We start from the raw sequence: 21,062 nt of genomic DNA on the forward strand, positions 1-21,062 counted from the left end.
GCTCCTATCTTGGCTCGTCCATTCCATCTCGAGCTCTTCTCTCTCAACATACAGGGCTCCTCGGTGTGCCCAAAGTTAAGAGGGAGTCAGCTGGTGGCAGGACCTTTTCCCATCGGGCCCCGTTCCTGTGGAATAACCTGCCTGCTGCCGTCAGACGGAGTCTGTTGAGTCCTTTAAATCCAAACTTAAAACTCATCTTTTTGCCTTAGCCTACAGTTAGTTGTCTTCAAGTTGAGTGCTTCATGCCCTGTACTGCATGGCGGGTCGGTTTCTGTCCCAGTGAGTTTACCAACCACTGCTCTGCCGACGAGATTATAGAGTATAGATTATTGACTACGGCCCTGTGATGGCCTAGCGGCCTGTCCACGGTGTCTCCCCACTTGCCGCCGCCCAATGACTGCTGGGATAGGCTCCAGCATTCCGCAACCCCGACCGGGATAAGCAGTCTGGGTAATGGATGGATGGATGGATTACTGACTATTGCAAACTGTTCTCTTCTCTCACATGTCTTTTGTCTCTCTGAATGATGTCTCCTCCTTTCCCCCCTTCTGTGTATCTGAAGGGTGTGATGTGAGTCTCCTTTGTACACGTGTAGTCTGTCCTCCTCCCTGGTCTCCATGGTGACGGTGGTCGCCACCTGGACACTGCTTGGCATCCTCCTCACCACATTCTTTATACATCTTATAAAACCATATAATTTTGTTATCCTGTTTCAGTGTTGCATCCTTCTCTCTCTCTGATGTGTAACTAATGTCTTTTCTTGGCTCTTCTCCCGTGTGTGTGAATGGTGTGATGTGAGTCTCCCCTGTGTGCACGTGTAGTCCGTCCTCCTCCCTGGTCTCCATGGTGATGGTGGTTGCATGGTTCAGGTCTTGGGTTGTTCCGGTTGGCATCTGGACACTGCTTTCATCATCTTCTTCATATATGTTATAAGTCCATTGTAATTCTGTTTATCCTCTCTCAATGTTGTATTGTGTAAATTGTGTTAACACAACATCCACTGCACGTTGTCCGTCTTGGGAGAGAGATCCCTCCTCTGTTGCTCTCCCTGAGGTTTCTTCCTATTTTTTCTCCCTGTTAAAGAGTTTTTTAGGGAGCTGTTCCTTATCTGATGCGAGGGTCTAAGGACAGGATGTTGTGTTGCTGTAAAGCCCCCTGAGGCAAATTTGTAATTTGTGATACTGGGCTACACAAACAAAACTGATGTGACTCCTAGCTACCGTATCTGCACTTGTTAAATCTCCACGACCGAATCCAGAACATGGGCGAAGGCCAGATCTCCTGTTCTAGTGCCCAAACTATAGTTATCCCCCGGTAGTCCAGTCAGTAAATTTTATTGCTGGGCATCCTGAAACTTCAGGGACCAAAAAAATGAGCAACACAGCTCACAAAACACATCAGGGCAAGTTAACATTTCTTCTTCTGCAACCTTATTTCATATTTCGTAACAAATGACAGCGTTGCGGTATCGTTCAACTCGTCACTGGTTGGGAGATCATTGTGGATACGGAGGACAAAAGGAGCCTGGCCATGTTAATTTCCCTCATGGCCGGAACAAAAAAAAAGAAAAGAAAAAAAGAAAAGCTTTTGGACCCACATTAATTGTTTCAAATGAAATGAATAGAGGCTCATTTTGAGGACAGGAAATGTAGTAGATCCAGTAAAGATCCAGAGTAATTTTCCTGTGCAGAGTGTCCAGGTGGCATAGTGGTCTATTCCATTGCCTACCAACACAAAGGTCGCCGGTTCGAATCCCCGTGTTACCTCCGGCTTGGTCAGGCATCCCTACAGACACAATTAGCCGTGTCTGCGGGCGGGAAGCCGGATGTGGATATGTTTCCTGGTTGCTGCACTAGCGCCCGCCTCTGGTTGGTTGGGGGCATCTGTTCGGGGGGGCGGAGGGGGAACTGGGGAGAATAGCGTGATCCTCCCATGCGCTACGTCCCCCTGGTGAAACTCCTCACTGTCAGGTGAAAGGACGCGGCTGGCGACCCCACATGTATGGGAGGAGGCATGTGGTAGTCTGCAGCCCTCCCCCGGATCGGCAGAGGGGGTGGAGCAGCGACCGGGATGGCTCGAAAGAGTGGGGTAAATTGGCCAGGTACAATTGGGGAGAAAAAGGGGGAAACCAACACCCCCCCCCCAAAAAAAATTCTTGTGCTGTTTTCCTCCAATGCAAATAGTGGCTGAAAGCGGTCCTGGGGCGAGTGGCCTTCACCCTGTGTGTGTGTGTGTGTGTGTTTTGACAATAACATTGACTTTACCAGAATAACAACCGCAACCTCAAATCTACCTCCGCGGTCTTTGGACGCAGAGCGAGTGAGACGTTATTTGTGAGCCCCGTGTTTTTAGCTCCCCCGATGGTGGCGATCTCCTCTCCGTCAAGGGGGAGGCTGAAACTACTGCACCGGGGCCACCTCTGTCTGCCACAAGGTGGTCACTGCAAGAAAGGCAAAGTCGCCCATTGTTGTCCCCCGTCCTTCTGACACACTTACCATCTGCAGCACATCGGTCGACACCATCTGCATGCAGCACATGGCAGTGGCCAGGGCGCACACGATGGTGGAGATGACGTTGAGGGCACATACGCTGAACAGCAGCTCCTAAAACGAAAGGGAGGAGGGGGGGGGGAGAGGAGAGGAGAGGGTTAGCGGAACGAGAAGATGAACAAAAGATGTTGGGAAGAATGCGGGATCAGGAGAGAGAGAGATGGTGAAAAACAGTTGGGAGAGACAGATGCAAGGGAGGAGGAGGAGGAGGAGGAGGAGAGGGGGGGGTGACCAGAGAGGAAGAGAGAAGAGGGGAAAGGGGGGGAGGGTATAGTCAATTACTCCAGTCAGACAACCACAGTGAGAGAAAAGAGGGAATTGAAGGAGATAACAGAAAATGAGGAGCGAGTAGAAATCTAAGCGAAAGGACTGATGGAGACAATGGTGGAAAAAAAAAACCAGGGGAGCACTGCAGAGGGAGAATACTACCTATGGATGACTCTGAGAAGGTCATAAACAATTCAATATGGCTTCCAGGGGGAGGAAAATCTGATACGTTCACACATTATTTTCTCCACATCTCGAAAGCCCGCCTATCAGCGGTGTCTGAAACGTATAGTTTCTCGATATATCGTCCCCGCTCACATGACGACGGCTCATTTGAGTGCTCACGACTATGAATGCGTATGGCCTCGCATCCCATGAAGGTGGGCAACCCCGTAAAACACCAAGGTTAAGCTGAGAGCACCGTCATGCGGCATCGCACCGCAGCGACGCAGCTGACAGCGGGAGTCAATCAGCACAGATTTTGTCGGGAAAATTAAACGGGCAGGCGGGTGAAATACCGGCCCCGCACCCAGGAAGGAGAGACTCGCGAGTCTATTATCATTCCGCTGTTCTTCCCCCCACACTGAAGGGGAGAATAAGTGTCATTGAACGTCTTCATTCTTAAAGCAGACCAGGGATACACCGATCAGCCAAAACATTAAAACCACCTGCCTGATAGTGTGTGGGTCCCCCTCGTGCCGCCAAAACAGCGCTGACCTGTCGAGGCATGGACTCCACAAGACCTCTGAAGGTGTCCTCTGGTATCTGGCACCAAGATGGTAGCAGCAGATCCTTTAAGTCCTGTAAGCTGCAAGGGGGGGCCTCCATGGATCGGACCTATTTTTCCAGCACATCCCAAAGACGCTCGCTCGGATTGAGATCTGGGGAATCTGGAGGCCAGGGCAACAACTTGAACTCGTTGTCATGTTCCTCAAACCCTTCCTGAACAATGTGTGCCGTGTGTCAGGGTGCATTATCCTGCTGAAAGAGGCCACTGCCATCAGGGAATACTGTTACCATGAAGGGGTGTACCTGGTCTGCAACGATGTTTAGATGGGCGGTACGTGTCAAAGTAACATCCACATGAATGCCAGGACCCCCAAGGTTTCCCAGCAGAACATTGCCCAGAGCATCACACTGACTCTGCCGGCTTGCCTTCTACCCATAGTGCATCCTGGTGCCGTCTCTTCCCCAGGTAAACAACACACACACTGAGACATCCACATGATGTAAAAGAAAACGTGATTCAACAGACCAGGTCACCTTCTTCCATTGCTCCATGGCCCAGTTCTGATGCTAACGTGCCCATTGTGGGTGTTTTTGGCAGTGGACAGGGGTCATCATGGGGACTCTGACCGGTCTGCGGCTCTGCAGCCCCATACGCAGCAAGCTGTGATGCACAGCGTGTTCTGACACCTGTCTGTCATAGCCAGCATTTACTTTTTCAGCAATTTGAGCGACAGTAGCTCTTCTGTGGGATCGGACCAGACGGGTTAGCCTTCGCTCCCCATGCACATCAATGAGTCTTGGGCGCCCATGACCCTGTCGCCAGTTCACCGGTTGTCCTTCCTTGGGCCACTTTTGGTAGGTACTGACCACTGCATACTGGGACACACCACAAGAACTGCCGTTTTGGAGATGTTCTGACCCAGTTGTCTAGCCATCACAATTTGGCCCTCGTCAAAGTCGCTCAGATCCTTACACTTGTCCACTTTTCCTGCTTCCAACACATCAACTTCAAGAACTGACTGTTCACTTCCTGTCTGATAGATCCCACCCCTTGACAGGTGCCACTGTAATGAGATAATGTTATTCACTGACCTGTCAGTGGTTTTAATGTTTTGGCTGATCTGTGTATATTTCTTACCAAATTAACCCGTTATCAAGGTCCTGAATGACAAGGCTCAAGTGGGACTCGGGTGGAGACACAAACAAGTCTGAGACACAGTAGTTCAACAACCGAAAAGGCCTTTAAGGCAACAAGCTGGAAAAAACATAAAAAACAGAACAAACTCAGGGTGTCCGCCAAAAACGGCAGAATCAGGAGGCCTTCGCTCGGCCAAATCTGAAATGAACAAAAAAACAAAAAACAAAACCCGGAACAGACAAAACCGGGACGGGTTCGAAACGGCGATCCCCATGTTTGTAGGCGACGGAATAGACCACTACGGCACCCGAACCTCCAATTAGTTCTTCAAACACCAGAAATTTAGTGAAATTTCACCTGGTCGCTCAGCACTACTGTGTGTCCTAGTCCAGTTCCTCCACGCTCACGGAGAACTGCTTCAGTGAGGCGTCTTCACTGGAGAGAATAAACTTCACAAACATGCTACGGTATGAGCCGACCACCTTCCAGAATATTCTTTCTTTTTACAACATAGAGAAAGTATCATAGCATCCAGAAGAATGTGCATGTGATTCTTATTTTACTCAACTTCGAGACGTGAGCGACGAGGACGGAGCACAGAGACGTTTTGTCATGTTTTTAGGGAGTGTTTGAGGTCATTCGTAGAAGGAGACACACGGCACGTAGAGTCACCGGGGACCCGTGTCCTTATTCACTCTTTCATTATTCATTTGTCTCTGCAGTTGCATCAGCGGGTCTTTTGCGTTATCTAGTGCATAAAATGTGGAGCAAAGAAAGAGAAAAACTCAGCATCTATGGTATATATAGCGTCTGAGAGGGGACGGGATTGAGCATGTGGCATAAAGGACTCCATCTTTGATCTCAAAATAGAAAATAAATAAATAAATCCTGCAAAAATAATCAAACAAACAGAACACGAACCAAATTGAGCTTCGAGCGAATGTTTTAAAGAGTCAAGTGATGCCTTGTTGAACCCGGATGGAAATGTTTGGAGCTTTGATGCCAACAAAACCTCTCTTCATAAACCACATGCAAATCCAAAAACAGCAGCCGGGTAGCGTAGCGGTCTATTCCGCTGCCTCCCACCATGGGGACCGCAGTTCGAATCCCCGTGTTACCTCCGGCTTGGTCGGGTGTTCCTACAGACACAATTGGCCGTTTCTGTGGGTGGGAAGCCAGCTGTGGGTATGTGTCTTGGTCGCTGCACTAGCGCCTCCTCTGGCCGGTCGGGGCAGCTGTTCGGGGGGGAGGGGGAAATGGGGGGAATAGTGTGATCCTCTCACGCGCTACGTCCCCCTGGGGAAACTCCTCACTGCCAGGGGAAAAGAAGCGGCTGGCGACTCCACATGTATGGGAGGAGGCATGTGGTAGTCTGCAGCCCTCCCTGGATCAGCAGAGGGGTTGGAGCAGCAACCGGGACAGCTAGGAAGAGTGGGGTAATTGGCCAAGTACAATGGGGAGACAAAGGGGGAAACCCCCCCCCCCAAAAGGGTCCAAAAACAGTTATTTTCCATCTCTATGTTATCTGAAGGCAATCCTATTTGTAATATTTGATATATACTGCATTTGTATGTAATATTCCGGCCGGATACCTCTAACAGTCTTTGAAACTATACCATTCATCTATCCTATACTAGCACCGCAGCTTTCACTGCTAATTCTTCAGTGAATTTAGTGAAACAAAAATTAACAATGGGCTTGAGATAGATTCATATCTGTCACGTAACTGTTTATCAGTCTTTACAGCGAGTGGTGTCCGATTAAAGAATCCATACCATCTCTCTCTGACCGAGAAATACCGGAGCCCACACACTGATCAGAATCAGAAATACTTTATTCATCCCCAAGCCACGACATTATGACCAGCTGCTTGACATTCTGTTGATCCTCTGTGTGCCGCCACAACAGCACCAACCCGCCGAGGCATGGACTCTACAAGACCCCTGAAGGTGTCCTCTGGTATCTGGCACCAAAACAATAGCAGCAGATCCTTAAAGTCCTGCAAGTTGCGAGTTGCAGCGGCTGTGGACCAGACTTGTCAGTACAGCACATCCCGCAGATGCTCAGTGGGATTGAGAGCCGGGGAATTTGGAGGCCAGGGTAACAACACTCCATCATGTTCCTCAAACCATTCCTGAACCATGTGTGCAGTGTGACAGGGTGCATTATCCTACTGAAAGAGGTCACTGCCATCAGGGGATACCGTCGCCATGAAGGGGTCTACCTGGTCTGCAAAAAATGTTTAGGTAGGTGGTACGTGGCAAAGTAACATCCACACGAATGGCTGGATCCAGGGTTCCCCAGAAGAACATTGCCCAGAGCATCACACCCCCTCAACCGGCTTGCCTTCTTCCCCCAGCGCATCCCGGTGCCATCTCTTCCCCAGGTAAACGGCACACAGGCACCCGGCCATCCACAGGATGTAAAAGACAATGTGATTCATCAGACCAGGTTCTTCTTCCGTTGCTCACTGGTCCCGTTCTGATGCCCACGTGCCCACTGTAGGTGCTTTTGACGGTGGGCAGGGGTCATCATGAGCGGACACTGTGATCGGACTGCAGCTACGCAGCCCCAACGCAGGAGGATGAGATGCACTGTGTGTTGTGACACATTCCTCTCATAACCATCATTAAAATTTTCTGTGACTTGTGCCACAGTGGTCCTTCTGTCAGTTCGGACCAGACAGGATAGCCTTCGTTGCCCTCGCACACCGATGAGCCTTGGGCGCCCAACACCCCGTCGCCGGTTTGTGGTTTGTCCCTCCTTGGACCACTGTCGGTAGGTAGTCACCACCGCTGACCGGGAGCACCCCACAAGCCTTGTCGTTTCAGAGATGCTCTGACCCAATCGTCTGGCCGTGACAATGTCACCCTTGTCAAAGTCGCTCAGGTCTTTACTCCTGTCCAGTTCCCTCTGCATCCAACATGCTGACTGCGAGAACTGATTGTTTGCTTACCGTCTAATCGACCCACACCACGACATGAGCCCTTGTTCGGACATGACCGTTTTTTGGTTCACCTGTGGGTGGTCATAATGTTTTGGCTCATCAATGTAAATGGTATACAGCAAAGATGCAGTAAGAAGACAACCTGTTATGAGGATCACACCTGGGCAGATTTTGTTGTTGTCGTCATGTGAGATGGAGAATTTTCTACGATTTCCCCGGAGTGTGCAATGTGTACAAAATGACACAGTACAAATCTTGCCAGACTAACAAGTGGAGCAACCCTTCGAAGGAAGTCGTTTAACAAGCCTGCTTGCCGCATATTTTACCTACAGCGACACCCTGCCCCGAGACACTTTCGGGTCAGAGGTCACGCCGCAGAGGGTCACATGACCCGCCTTCCTGCAGCAACCCCTCACATTATTATCCAAGTCCTTTTGCCAACCCCATTATGCATTGCTCAAGGCAACAAAAAAAAAAAAAGTAAGGAAATTAACTATGCCTGGAAAGAGTGAATTGCAAATAGGGAGCAGCAAAAATCTGGATTGTGCTGAGGGCAAAAAACCTGAAAACCCAGCGTCTCACCAGAAAATGAAGCAGCAACTGCAGACAGCCACCAGCAGTAGCCGATGTCTAGATTCACTGCTTATCCATGATTATCCAACATCCCCAATAGTAACTACGCTATACGGCAACCGCATCGTGAGTTCGCTGGGATCCTAGTGACGGCCGAACAGCTCCCTGAAATGGTCAAAGACTCCGGGGACCGGGATATGACGCCTCTTTTTCTTTACCAGTGGACATAACTCAGCATATCTGACTTCCTTGACACTTAATAAAAGTTTTATAGTGCCAATTCCCATATCTTTTTAAAGAGCCACGATCACAACGGCAAACGAGCTTGATCCTTCCTCTTTTCATAACCATGCTTCATCCTAAGCAGTCTTTTATTTGGTTATCAAGGTTTTATAATCAATCAGGGACATGAAATGAATGTATCTGATTGCCGTTATCCAATAAAGCCGCCGCGGGGGTATATATCACTCCGGCAGACCCGGCGAGTCGGGATGATCTGCGGAGATCATGAACTAGCAAACTACGGCAGACCAAGGCTAGATACACACTGCATGCTAAGTGCTCTGGGAAAGACTAATGTTGTTGCCATTCTTCACTTCCTGCCCAATTAATCTGAGCCCGAACACTTGCACCGCTTCCCATGTTGTCCGTCATCTAGCCGCGTCTCAGCTCCCAGATGGGACAGGCCGCGCCGTGCTTCACGTCAGGCAGCTCTGGGGCATCCGTTTAAGGAGTTCACTGGCAAGGTTAAGTTTGGCGTTAATCACATCGGCGGGACAAAACACACGCTGGACTGTCACTCTAGATTTGAACACGTTTTGGCGTTCATCTGATTGGCTTCTTCGGTTCTGGTGTCATATGGGGAGAAATAAGCCAGTTATTGAGTAATGATAACCCACTCACGTTGGTGAATGAGGACGCAGGCGAGGAAACCCATTCAAAAGGCACCTTTCTTCTTTTCTTTTTTTTTAAAATTATTTTTTGATATTTTTACACCTTTATTGGATAGTGGCAGTAGAGGCAGAGAGGAAATGGGAGAGGGGGGGGTAAGACATGAAACAAAGGTCGCTGTTGAGACTATCAACGTCGCCAAGTAATTTTGTCGGGGCTTAAGCCCCCGAACGTTTTGAGTGTAGCCCCAAATATGATTGAAATTGAAGCCGACCGAAGCCTGACAAAAAAACAATGTGTGTGAATGTCCGATAGGCTTCGTAACGTAATAGCCTGTCAAAATAAATGTGTGTGTGTGTGTCCACCTGCCGCCCAATGACTGCTAGGATAGGCTCCAGCATCCCCGTGACCCTGGGAGCAGGATAAAGTGGTTTGGATAATGGATGGATGGATGGATAAACTAATGTTAACATAAATAAATGTAACTTTTTTTCTCTAGTCTGTCAACAAATGTTTAATGATAGCAGTTGTATTCTGCTTCTAATATTTTTAATATCACAATCATAATTAATCTGGAGAGTAAACAACAGTTTTTGAGGTACCCGTTTCAATTCTTCAATGACGAAGACATGTACTTTGAATGTAAATAAGGTGCCAGAGTGCATAAAGAAGAATCAAAATAGAGCTTGTTTATCAAAAAAAATTTCCGGGGGAGGATCCCTTACAGAAGTCCAGGCTAAGCCCTGAATGTCCTCAAATCCTGGGAACGCTCCTGGCTGTGACCCTGTGGCCATGTGGTATGCACTCTAACCGTTCAGCTACGGAGGCGCCCCACAAGGCCGCTGTTTGGGCACCTTTTAAATGTGTTGCCAATCCCTCGCCGAACGGCAGAACGTTTTCAAATCTAGTTTCAGCCCCGTGTACATTCTTACTCTGTTTTGACATCGTATGTTGCTGGAGGATCAATATGAACCTACTCAGACATATTCAAGTCAATGATACCAACATAAAAAAAACCCTCAAAAACATGGATTTTTGAGGTTTATATAGACCTCCAACCTAAATTTTACAGGAATATTGCAATTCAGGTGTCTCCCATTTTTGTATCTTTACATCACGATACCTGTAAATTAGTTATTATAATGACCTCAGCTAATCTCAGAGGCGTTTTCGGTCTATATCTGGGAATTGGCGTTGAGCTGTCACATGTTGTATGTGAGCATGTTCTGATATTGAGCTTCTGAGACTGAACAAAAAAATCTCCCATTCTATTTGTGGTCTTTGATAAGGGTTACCCTGTCTGGAGAGGAGTTTGTGGCTGTAAAGGGGGTAAGAAGTAAAAATATTTGGAAAATAATGTAAAACTTCACACCACAGTTACATCTAGAATATGCAACAGAGTCCTCCATTTTGCCTGTTTAGTGAAAGTTTTCCCTAATAGATAGTAGTACCTGTGTTTTTCGATAAAGATTGTTTGTTTTTCATCTTTCCTAGCTTTTCATCCATCCATCCATCCATCCATTATCCATGCCGCTTATCCCAATTGGGGTTGCAGGGATGCTGGAGCCTATCCCAGCAGTCATTGGGTGGCAGGAGGGGAAAGACCCAGGGCAAGCCGCCAGGCCATCACACAGGGCCGACACACACACACACATTCACACCTAGGGACAATTTAGTACGGCCGATTCACCTGACCTACAGGTCTTTGGACTGTGGGAGGAAACCGGAGCACCCGGAGGAAACCCACGCAGACACGGGGAGAACATGCAAACTCCACACAGAGGACGACCCCCAAGGCTGGACTACCCCGAGGTTCGAACCCAGGACCTTCTTGCTGTGAGGCAACCGTGCTGCCCCTTTTAAGGAAGGCCTTTTTAAGGCTTTTTCTAGCTTTTCAAAAACTTTAAAACGTCAGTTCCGCATCTGTCTTACTCGGCACATTTCGGGATCGACGCTAACACTCGACACTCCCAAAATCAGGGCACAAACTCTCTGCTTTACGAACGAGGCTCAGCATGTCCGGTTTTTATTTTTCAAAGCCATCCAGCGAGCCGAATCTCGCCACAAGAGGACACTGTTACATAACCTCGCACGAACAGGAACAACCTTTGGATCCGCGGAAACAAAAAATCCGGGTGAAAATCAGTCGAAACCCATCTGCTCCTTTTATAAAAATCTGGGTGTTTTTCGGTGAAAATCGGTAAAAATCCGAAAACGCTGAGTCTTGTTTATGAATCAGAGACAAAAAAGTTTCAATTACCGTTCCATCAAATATGATATGAGTTGCCCCCTTTATTTTGGTATCCACTCGGCACCACCAAGGCACCTCGCCGTGAACAGCTGTAAACGGCGAATGTTGTAAAAAGCTTTTACAGACAATTCCTGGGGGCGGCGTGTTTATGTATTATTCATTTTCTAAGCGAGACGCCTGCCCGCCCCCCCCCCCCCTCCCAGCCGAACGGCGCAACGGAAACACGGGTTCGGCCCAACCCACCTTGAGGCGCAGGCGTATGGTGTTGCAGTCCCTCAGCGGATTCAGTTTCAGCGTCTCTCCCAGGTTGTTGCAGCTGGCGCTCTGCTGCTGCAGCTCGCAGCACACACACACTCCGTCGCTGTCAAACTTGAGCTGGGGGGGAGGGAGGGAGAACACACATACACACTCGCGCATGCACGCCACATGCACAAGAGAAACACACACACACACACTCAGACAAACACACACACACACACACACACACACAGATCAGACCTGGGCCTCTAGCTTTGTATTTTAACGTGTTTTTGTCTGCAAGGCATTGCAATAAAGTGTTGCCCGTGCCCGAGTCAAACAGATTGTAAATGCCCGCAGAGAAAACGTGTACTCGTAAGATGGAAGATATCGTAGAGAACTCGGGGGGGGGGGGGGCAGCCCGAGAACCACCACAGCCGGGACGCGAACCCCTATCTCCTGCACCGCAAGCGACAACGTTAACCAGTCGACTAAAGCAGTGGTTCTCAACCTTTTTGGGGTCCCGGACCCCCTGCGTATTTTTGATCTACCCTGAGGACCCCTCCACCTGATCTTGGGGGAGGGGGGTTGCAATTTGATGGAAACAGTAGAAACTGCATTTTAAATTGCATTATAGCATTTAGTCACTCTTTGGGGCAAAAATAAGAGCTTTCAGTTGTAACTTAGATATAGTTAACAAAACAGAATTCTTATGCAGTAACTTTCAGATATATGTAACAACACAGAATATGTATTCAGTAACTTTCAGATATATGTAACAAAACAGAATATGTATTCAGTAACTTTCAGATATATGTACCAAAACAGAATATGTATTCAGTAACTTTCAGATATATGTAACAACAGAATTTTTATGCAGTAACTTTTAACAGTGCAAACGGGAGCGAGATCTCTTATTAAAATACAATAAATTACTCTTGTGAAACAGATGTAATTAGAGAAAAAAGTCCTGTTACCCTTTATAGTTTAGGTAGATAAAGGTCTCAGTCACATTTGAGTAAAATAATCCTATTTCTATAAACGTCATAGGATCTTTTTTTTTAAAGATATCTTATTTTCACGGACCCCTTGCAATTACACCACGGACCACTAGGGGTCCGCGGACCCCCGGTTGAGACGTAGAGGATACCTTCACGAGGCGCCCCAGATCAAGAGAAAGCAGGACGTGAACCCGGCGAGTATGGGTTAATTACATGGGGGGGAGAGGAGATGAGGAAAATTAATATTTCAGCCACGGCGAGGGAAGCGTCTGCAGGGAGTCTCGCTGAACAGTCGAATTTGTCTCCTACGCTGGTTTAACTTACCTCAAGACAGACAATAAGACACTTAACACGCTTCATTTTTGGGGGGGGGGCTGCAGACTACCACACGCCTCCTCCGATACATGTGGAGTCGCCAGCCGTTTCTTTTCACCTGGCAGTGAGGAGCTTCACCAGGGGGGCGTAGCGCGTGGGAGGATCACGCTATTCCCCCCGAACAGGTGCCCTGACAGCCCAGAGGAGGCGCTGGTGCAGCGACCAGGACACATACCCACATCCGGCTTCCCACCCGCGGACACGCCCAATTGTGTCTGTAGGGACGGCCGACCAAGCGGGAGGTAACACGGGGATTCTAACCGGCGATCCCCGTGTTGGTGGGCGACGGAATCGACCGCCACACCACCCGGACGCCCCCCATTAACACGCTTCATTTGCTGGTTTAGTTGCATTTTCAGTAAAGAGGCGTTTGCCTGCAGGGACGACTCCCTGGTACACTAAAAGCAGTTTGAATAATAGTTTAGTATACCTTCTGAGAGAATGTCAGACTGTTCTGTGATAACTGATTGATTCCAGTGAAAAAATGAGAATTATGTATACAAATATATTTTGTCTGAAGTTGTTTCTCTGCACCGTCCATTCTTTACTGGGGTGGCATTGCAGAAAATCGGCTCGTTTTCAATGGAAACCTCATTTTTACAGCTTGTCAAGAACAGATGTGATGCCTGTCAGCCTGCCATGCATTTATATGCATGCATATACAGTGGGGAAAATAATTATTTGACCCCTTGCTGATTTTGTAGGTTTGCCCACTTACAAAGAATGCAACAGTCTATAATTTTAATCATATGTACATTTTAACAGTGAGAGACCGAATCCCAAAGAAAATTCCAGAAAATCACATCATATGAATTTATAAAAATTAATAACCACCTGATTTAGAAAAATAAGTATTTGATCCCCTACCAAACAGCAAGTATTCTGGCTCCCACAAACCAGTTAGTTTTTCTTTAAGATGCACCCCCAATCCCAACTAATTACCCACATAAAATATACCTGCATTACCTCGTTACCTGTACAAAAGATACCTGTCCACACCCAATCAATCAGATTTCAACATCTCCACCATGGGCAAGACCAAAGAGCTGTCTAAGGACACCAGGGACAAGAGTGTAGACCTGCACAAGGCCGGGATGGGCTACAAGAGAATTGGAAAGCATCTTCGAGAGAAAGTAACAACTGTCGGTGCAGTTATCAGGAGATGGAAGGAACACCACACCACCGCCAACCTCCCTCGGTCTGGGGCTCCACGCAAGATCTCGCCTCGTGGGGTGTCCCTGATCATGCGAACGGTGAGGAATCATCCCAGAACCACAAGGGGGAACTGGTTAATGACCTGAAGGCAGCTGGGACCACAGTTACAAAGCAAACGGTTAGTAACACACGACGCCATCATGGATTAAAATCCTGCAGTGCACGCAAGGTCCCACTGCTGAAGAAGGCACATGTACAGGCCCGTCTGAAGTTCGCCAATGAACACCTGGACGACTCAGAAGAGGCCTGGAAGAAGGTGATGTGGTCGGATGAGACCAAAATAGAACTTTTCGGGCTCAACTCAACTCGCCGTGTTTGGAGGGTGAAGAACACGGAGTACAACCCAAAGAACACCATCCCCACCATCATGCATGGGGGTGGCAACATCATTCTTTGGGGGTGCTTTTCAGCCAAGGGGACAGGACAACTCCATCGCATTGAGGGGAGGATGGACGGGGCCATGTACCGTGGAATTCTGGACCAACACCTCCTTCCCTCAGTGAGAGCGCTGAAGATGGGTCGTGGATGGGTGTTCCAACATGACAACGACCCAAAGCACACCGCCAAAGCAACCAAAGAGTGGCTGAAGAAGAAGCACATCAAGGTTCTGGAATGGCCTAGCCAGTCTCCAGACCTGAACCCAATCGAAAATCTTTGGAGGGAGCTTAAAATTCGGGTTGCCAGGCAACAGCCTCGAAACCTGAACGATTTGGAGGCTGTCTGCAGGGAGGAGTGGGCCAACATCCCTGCCGAAATGTGCACAAACCTTGTCAGAAACTATAAAAACCGTTTGACATCTGTGCTGGCCAATAATGGCTTTTCTACTAAATATTAACATAATGTTTGTCCAGGGGTTCAAATATTTATTTTGGACCAAAAATATGCAAATAAATTCATAAAATTCATACAACGTCTTATTCCACTTTTTTTTGGTCATATTCTGTCTCTCACTGTTAAAATGAACCTACCCTTAAAATTATAGACTGTTGCACTCTTTGTAAGTGGGCAAACTTACAAAATCAGCAAGGGGTCAAATAATTATTTTCCCCACTGTAAATGCATGGCATCCATAAATATACAAGAAACTACATGCAAACTTTCATGTAGTCTCTAATTCAGCCTGTTCTTCTAGTTAAGACGAGTGAAAATGTTCCAGCCAGCGGGCTGAGATAATTCTGCTTCAGTCTACTTTCAGGAAAGCATCCGTATTAAAAAACTAAACTAAAGGGCGTCCGGGTAGCATAGCGCTCTATTCCATTGCCTACATACATGGGGATCGCCGGTTCGAATCCCCGTGTTACCTCCGGTCTGGTCGGGCGTCCCTACAGACACAACTGGCCGTGTCTGGGGGTGGGAAAAGGGATGTGGGCATGTGTCCTAGTTGCTGCACTAGCGCCTCCTCTTGTCAGTCGGGGCGCCTGTTCGGGGGGGGGGGGAGAGCGTGATCCTCCCACGTGCTACGTCCCCCTGGTGAAACTCCTCACTGTCAGGTGAAAAGAAGCGGCCGGCGACTCCACACGTATCGGAGGAGGCATGCGGCAGTCTGCAGCCCTCCCCGGGTCGGCAGAGGGGGTGCAGCAGCGACCGGGACGGCTCGGATAAGCGGGGTAATTGGGCGGGTGCAATTGGGGAGAAAAAGCAGGGGGGCAGGTTCACTCACAAAGGCCGAAACCCCCCCCCCCAAAAAAAAACCATACCGTGCTCACGGGACCGTGTATGATGAGCACGTGTGCGTTCGTGACCGCACGTCTGCATGTCCAGTCTGCACACCACAGCGCTGAAGCCGCTCAGGAAATGTGTCGGAAAAAGAGCAGAAGTGCCTTTCATAACTCGCCCCTAATTGAGCGGAAATGAGACATTTCAGGGCTGGGAGATACTTCCAAAGCTTAATTCGGTATTAGTCTTTATCTGAGTTCACAGTGAATTAATACGACTCAGTAAGGCTAAGTAGAGAGGACAAGTGTGCAGCATTTGCACTTAACTCTTTCCTACAGCGAACTGGGCGGCAGTCGGCCCTCCGACACTTCCACCGCCGTGACACGAACAGAACTAAACGCAGCATCCAGAAACCACCAGCGGCTGAGACAAATGGAGCCGGCGAGCAGTCTCTCCAGATGGAGGATTATCATGTTTTTCTTAATAATTAAAGCACGAGCTGCAGCAGGTAATCAGTCACACAGACAGCAGAGGGCCCGGACTGTGGCAGAGGGGTTGCATATTCATTTGCACCTCGGGAGGTGGAGGAAAACTTTGCAGGAGGGCAAGACTCCCTCATCAGATGGGGGTCTTTAAAAATGCCTCAGGACGTGTATTTTGCACAAGTCTTTAACAGGAGCACCATGCTCTGGGAGTCATATCAACATCATCTCCCATTAAGGCTTCCCCGGTAGCCATCATCCCCCTGAACTGAGCTGAACTGAACTGGCCGGGCTTGTGAGGGGCTTGCACAGGAAGTGTCCTGTTCAGCCGACATAAATGTCTTTGGACTGAGGGAGGACGGTGGAATATCTAGAGGAAAATCCTGTGAAAATCACCAGGATGAGGGGTGTCCGGGTGCCGTGGTGGTCTATTTTGTTGCCTGCCAGCACGAGGATCGCCGGTTTGATTCCCTACCTCCGACTTGATCGGGCGTCCCTACAGATACAATTGGCTGTGTCTGCAGGTGGGAAGTCAGATGTGGGTATGTGTCCTGGTCGCGGCACCAGCGCCTCCTCTGGTCAGTCAGAGCGCCTGTTCGGGGCGGGAGGGGGAACTGGGGGGAATAGCGTGATCCTCCCATGCACTTGGGGAAACTCCTCACTGTCAGGTGAACAGAAGCGGCTGCCAACTCCACATGTATGGGAGGAGGCATGTCGTCACCTTCTTAAAATAATGGCCTAAGTCATATTTTCAAGTTTTTCAAAAAACAGAATAAACTGACAAATTTTGTTTCAGTTTCAGTTTATTCTGTTTTTTGAAAAACTTGAAAATATGACTTAGGCCATTAGTTTAAGAAGGTGACGATGTGGTAGTCTTCAGCCCTCCCCGGATCGGCAGAAGGGGTGGAGCAGCGACCGGGATGGCTCGGAAGAGTGGGGTAATTGGCCAAGTACAACTGGGGAGAAAAAGGGGCAAAAAAAAGGAAAGAAGAAAAACACCAGGACAACCAAAGCTCAGCGTTTTCGGTTTTTATTTTCCAAAGCCATCCAGCATGCCGAATTTCACCACAGAGGGCAGTGTTACATAACCTCACATGAACAGGAACAACTTCTGGATCCGTGGAAACATAAAATCCGGGTGAAAGTCAGTTTAAATATCTGGGTATTTTTCGGTGAAAATCGGTAAAAACCGAAAACGCTGAGCCTTGAGGACAACGCAAACCCCACAAAAGCTTGAAACCCAGGACCCAAGACTCAGGACCCCAAGACCCAGGACCCAGAATCCAGGACCCCGGTCACTGAGAACTGAACAGTGTCAACCAAAATTGTTAACCACTCAAATATTCAAAATGACATTTTACATCAGAGTTTCCCATCCTTTGTTCTGCCACAGGACACTTCTTATGACGAAAACCCCCACAACCCGCCACCATCCACTATAACGGACAGAATCAGGACACAATTTCGAAATTGCAACCCAAAACCTAATTTCCATTAACAACAACATGGGTTTATGGTGTTTTATTTCATATGCTGAGAGTCATTTTAAGTGGAATTTCATTATTTTTTTGACGTAACACCTGGCCAGCTCTTACGGCACACTGTGGTGCCACGGCACGCCGCTTGAAGACGCCTGCTGAAACGGGTAAATCACCCCGGGCAGAAGTTAGCAAGAGCTAGCTATGTCTGGGGAAACACCCCGCAGAACCAAACCAAGTGACAGCGAGTGGGGACCGACAGGGATGCCAAGGACTCTCCCGGCTGGCTGATCAGGAGCGGGTGCAGAGAAAACGTGCTGTGTCCCTTTACGGCGCCTCGGGCGGCCACCGAGACGGGCTTATTATCCCAGCGTATCTACTTAGTTTCTAGCTGTCGGGATGTAGAAAGAGTTTAACCAAATATTATAAGAAGTGTCGTGTATTAAAATTGCTGACAGACCCTTTCATGTCTCCATCCTTTTTTCTTTTTTTTTTGGGGCTTTTATCCCTTTTTCCTCCCCAATTGTACTTGGCCAATTACCCTATTTTCTGAAATTACCCTATTTTCTGATCCGTCTCGGTCTCTGCTCCACCCCCGCTCTGCTGATCCGGGGAGGGCTGCAGACTACCACATGCCTCCTCCCATACATGTGGAGTCGCCAGCCGTTTCTTTTCACCTGACAGTGAGGAGTTTCACCAGGGGGATGTAGCGCGTGGGAGGATCACGCTATCCCCCCCCCATCCCCCCCCCCGAAAAGGCACCCCGACCGACCATCCGGCTTCCTACCCACAGACGTGGCCAATTGTGTCTGTAGGGACGCCCGACCAAGCCGTAGGTAACACGGGGATTCAAACCAACGATCCCCATGTTGGTAGGCAACGGAATGGACCGCTATGCTACCCGGACGCCCCGGTCCACATCTTTTTTTCGGCATTTTCGCTTTACTCGACGGCAGGGGAGAGCGAGGGGAAGACATGCAGCAAAGGGCCCGGGCCGGATTCGTACCTAGGTCACTGCGGTAAGCACTCGGCCTTCCGCGGTACCAGGTGAGCCACCGGGTGCCCCGGGTCTCCGTCTATTGTCTTCCTGCTGTGCACCAAGCCTTTTTTTTTCCTTTTGCCACGCCTTCTTTGTGCCTTGTTGGTTTACAGAGAAGTAAGGCCGGAGTTTCATTCTGTATACATGTGTTCCTCTACCCAGAAACCCCCCCCCCAGGTACTGTCACATTCACGCCTCCCTTTTTCGACTCAATTTCATTCCCTGTAGTGCAGCGCTTCAGTAAGACATCAGTGATGAAGGAGGGTGCAGCCGTGAGCGTTTCACAAAACTGGAAATGTGCCGGGCCGATATACGATATATCACAGAGTCAAGAGGTATGCCTCTGGAACTGGTTAAGGTGGGTCACCGGAGGTTTCCATCTTTCCCAGGATCTGGTTTTGAGGGGGGGAGGGGGGGGTTTAGGTAGTGGTGGGCTCACCAGCTGACAATCTTCAAGGGAGTTGACCAGCTGAGCGTTCTGGCAAGACAGGATGGATCCCGCCAGGTTCAGCATCACGCAAACGGCGGACAGGAGCATGAAGAATGTGATCTGAGAGAGAGAGAGAGAGAGAGAGAGAGAGAGAGAGAGAGAGAGAGAGAGAGAGAGAGCACCATAATCAAATACAAAATTTTGTTGATTATTAATATTCATTCAACATCCGCCACTTTTTATTAGACTTTCCAGTAGTTTTCTGGCGTCTTAGTAAGCGGCCAGAGCGAAAACAACTCCTTGATTTCACAAAGACCCAATTATTGTATTCGCAGGGTAACTGGAGAAGGAACCAAGCGCCGTTGTCAACGGAAATCTTTTTACTGAACAAAACAGCGGGGGGGGGGGGGGGGGGAGCAAAAAAGGCTCAGTTAATGAAAACTGTCCTAATGAGTCCGTGTAACCCTTCTTGTTCTGCTTCTGCGCTGTGTACAATGGCTTTCTTGAACTTGTGAGGGCCCCGCAGTTTCTAATGCAATTTCCACCGCTGTAGAGTGATGGGCCTTTATTATAGAACCAATCTCCCCTCCAAGCCTCCCATCAGTCACCTACCTGCACACACACACACACACACACACACACACACACACACACACACACACACACACACACACACACACACACACACACACAGGGATGTCTACACAGCTCCAATCTCTGCAGACCTCCCGGCTGATAGATGTGATGGTTTTGGTATCTGCTGTGCAATGTGCTCAAAATGTCCCCTCCGGCACTTGTCCTCCTCACTCTTAAGTTTTCACTTTATTTCCAAGCTGACAGCCCCGGGGACATCCGTCCCACGAGCGGAGACACGGAGAACATTTCCTTCGCCTCTAAACGAGCTGAAATACAGGCGGACGACGACAGCGGACCACCGGCGTCCCGGGGCTTTGTATTGCAGGGATGTCCCCTCCCCCCCTACGTTAAGTCTTATTTATGGAGGCACCGCGGCGGCACCAGGCGAGCAGACAATGACGAAAAAGACCAGACAGATTCATTTGTCTCGCTAATACAGGGTCATACGTTTGGGATTTTATCTTAAACAAATAAAAGGCCGAATCGTTTTTATTTCGCAACATAAAAGTCTGTGCGATCTTTTTTTTTTTGTGCGATTTACAAATTTCAGTTCATGTGAGTTCACTCTTTGATCAAGGCCATGACAATTAGCTGGAGACCAGAGCAGAACACTGGCTGGAGGATGCTGGAGACCCTGCCGGGGTGGGAGACGTCCTCACGATCATGACGGATGTGGAGAACAGAGACGGAGGCAGGGAGAGGAGGACGAGGCGGTGGAGGAAGGAAGGGAACGTGGGACGCAGTATACAGATGGGGTGATAAGCTTTAAGTGTTTTTTATTATGGCAGTAAATTAAAGATTGAGGGGCTGATAGGCGCGCTGGAGGAGAACAAACAGCGGGGGTGAGGGGCTGAGAAAATGAAAGTGAGGAGGGAAAGATCTAGAAAAAAAACCCCAATCACCAAGACAAACCAGAATCATGTCAGAATAAAGGTGACACGAGCTGTTGTTCTGACTGTACGTATTATATATTACGCATTATAAAGGTCACACTAAGGAGGCGGAAACCCTCTACATGGCTGTACCAAATCCAAGAAGGAAATGGTAGATCCTATTTACATATAGGATCTATTATACAGATGCAACATAATCCCAACGCTCTTCACCAATTCCACCGTCATACATCTGCAAACCTCCCTCAGGTTTACAGTCCTCCACTTTTTACAAA

At 48.7% G+C, this 21,062-nt stretch overlaps 1 protein-coding gene across 1 annotated transcript in view; it reads right to left on the reverse strand.

Moving 5' to 3' along the window:
• The window catches only part of fam189a1 (family with sequence similarity 189 member A1), a 36,595-nt gene extending 17,217 nt beyond the window's left edge, over positions 1-19,378 (reverse strand). The window contains exons 1-3 of the mRNA XM_056278819.1: positions 19,268-19,378; positions 11,589-11,720; positions 2,496-2,603 (exon numbers count right to left, since the gene is read on the reverse strand). Coding sequence (XP_056134794.1) covers positions 2,496-2,603; positions 11,589-11,720; positions 19,268-19,366 — 339 coding nt within the window. The 5' untranslated portion in view covers positions 19,367-19,378. The remainder of the gene's footprint in view (positions 1-2,495; positions 2,604-11,588; positions 11,721-19,267) is intronic.
• Between the last annotated feature and the right edge of the window lie 1,684 nt (positions 19,379-21,062).

Source organism: Lampris incognitus, chromosome 4 (genome assembly GCF_029633865.1).
Source record: "Lampris incognitus isolate fLamInc1 chromosome 4, fLamInc1.hap2, whole genome shotgun sequence".
Lineage (NCBI taxonomy): Eukaryota > Metazoa > Chordata > Actinopteri > Lampriformes > Lampridae > Lampris > Lampris incognitus.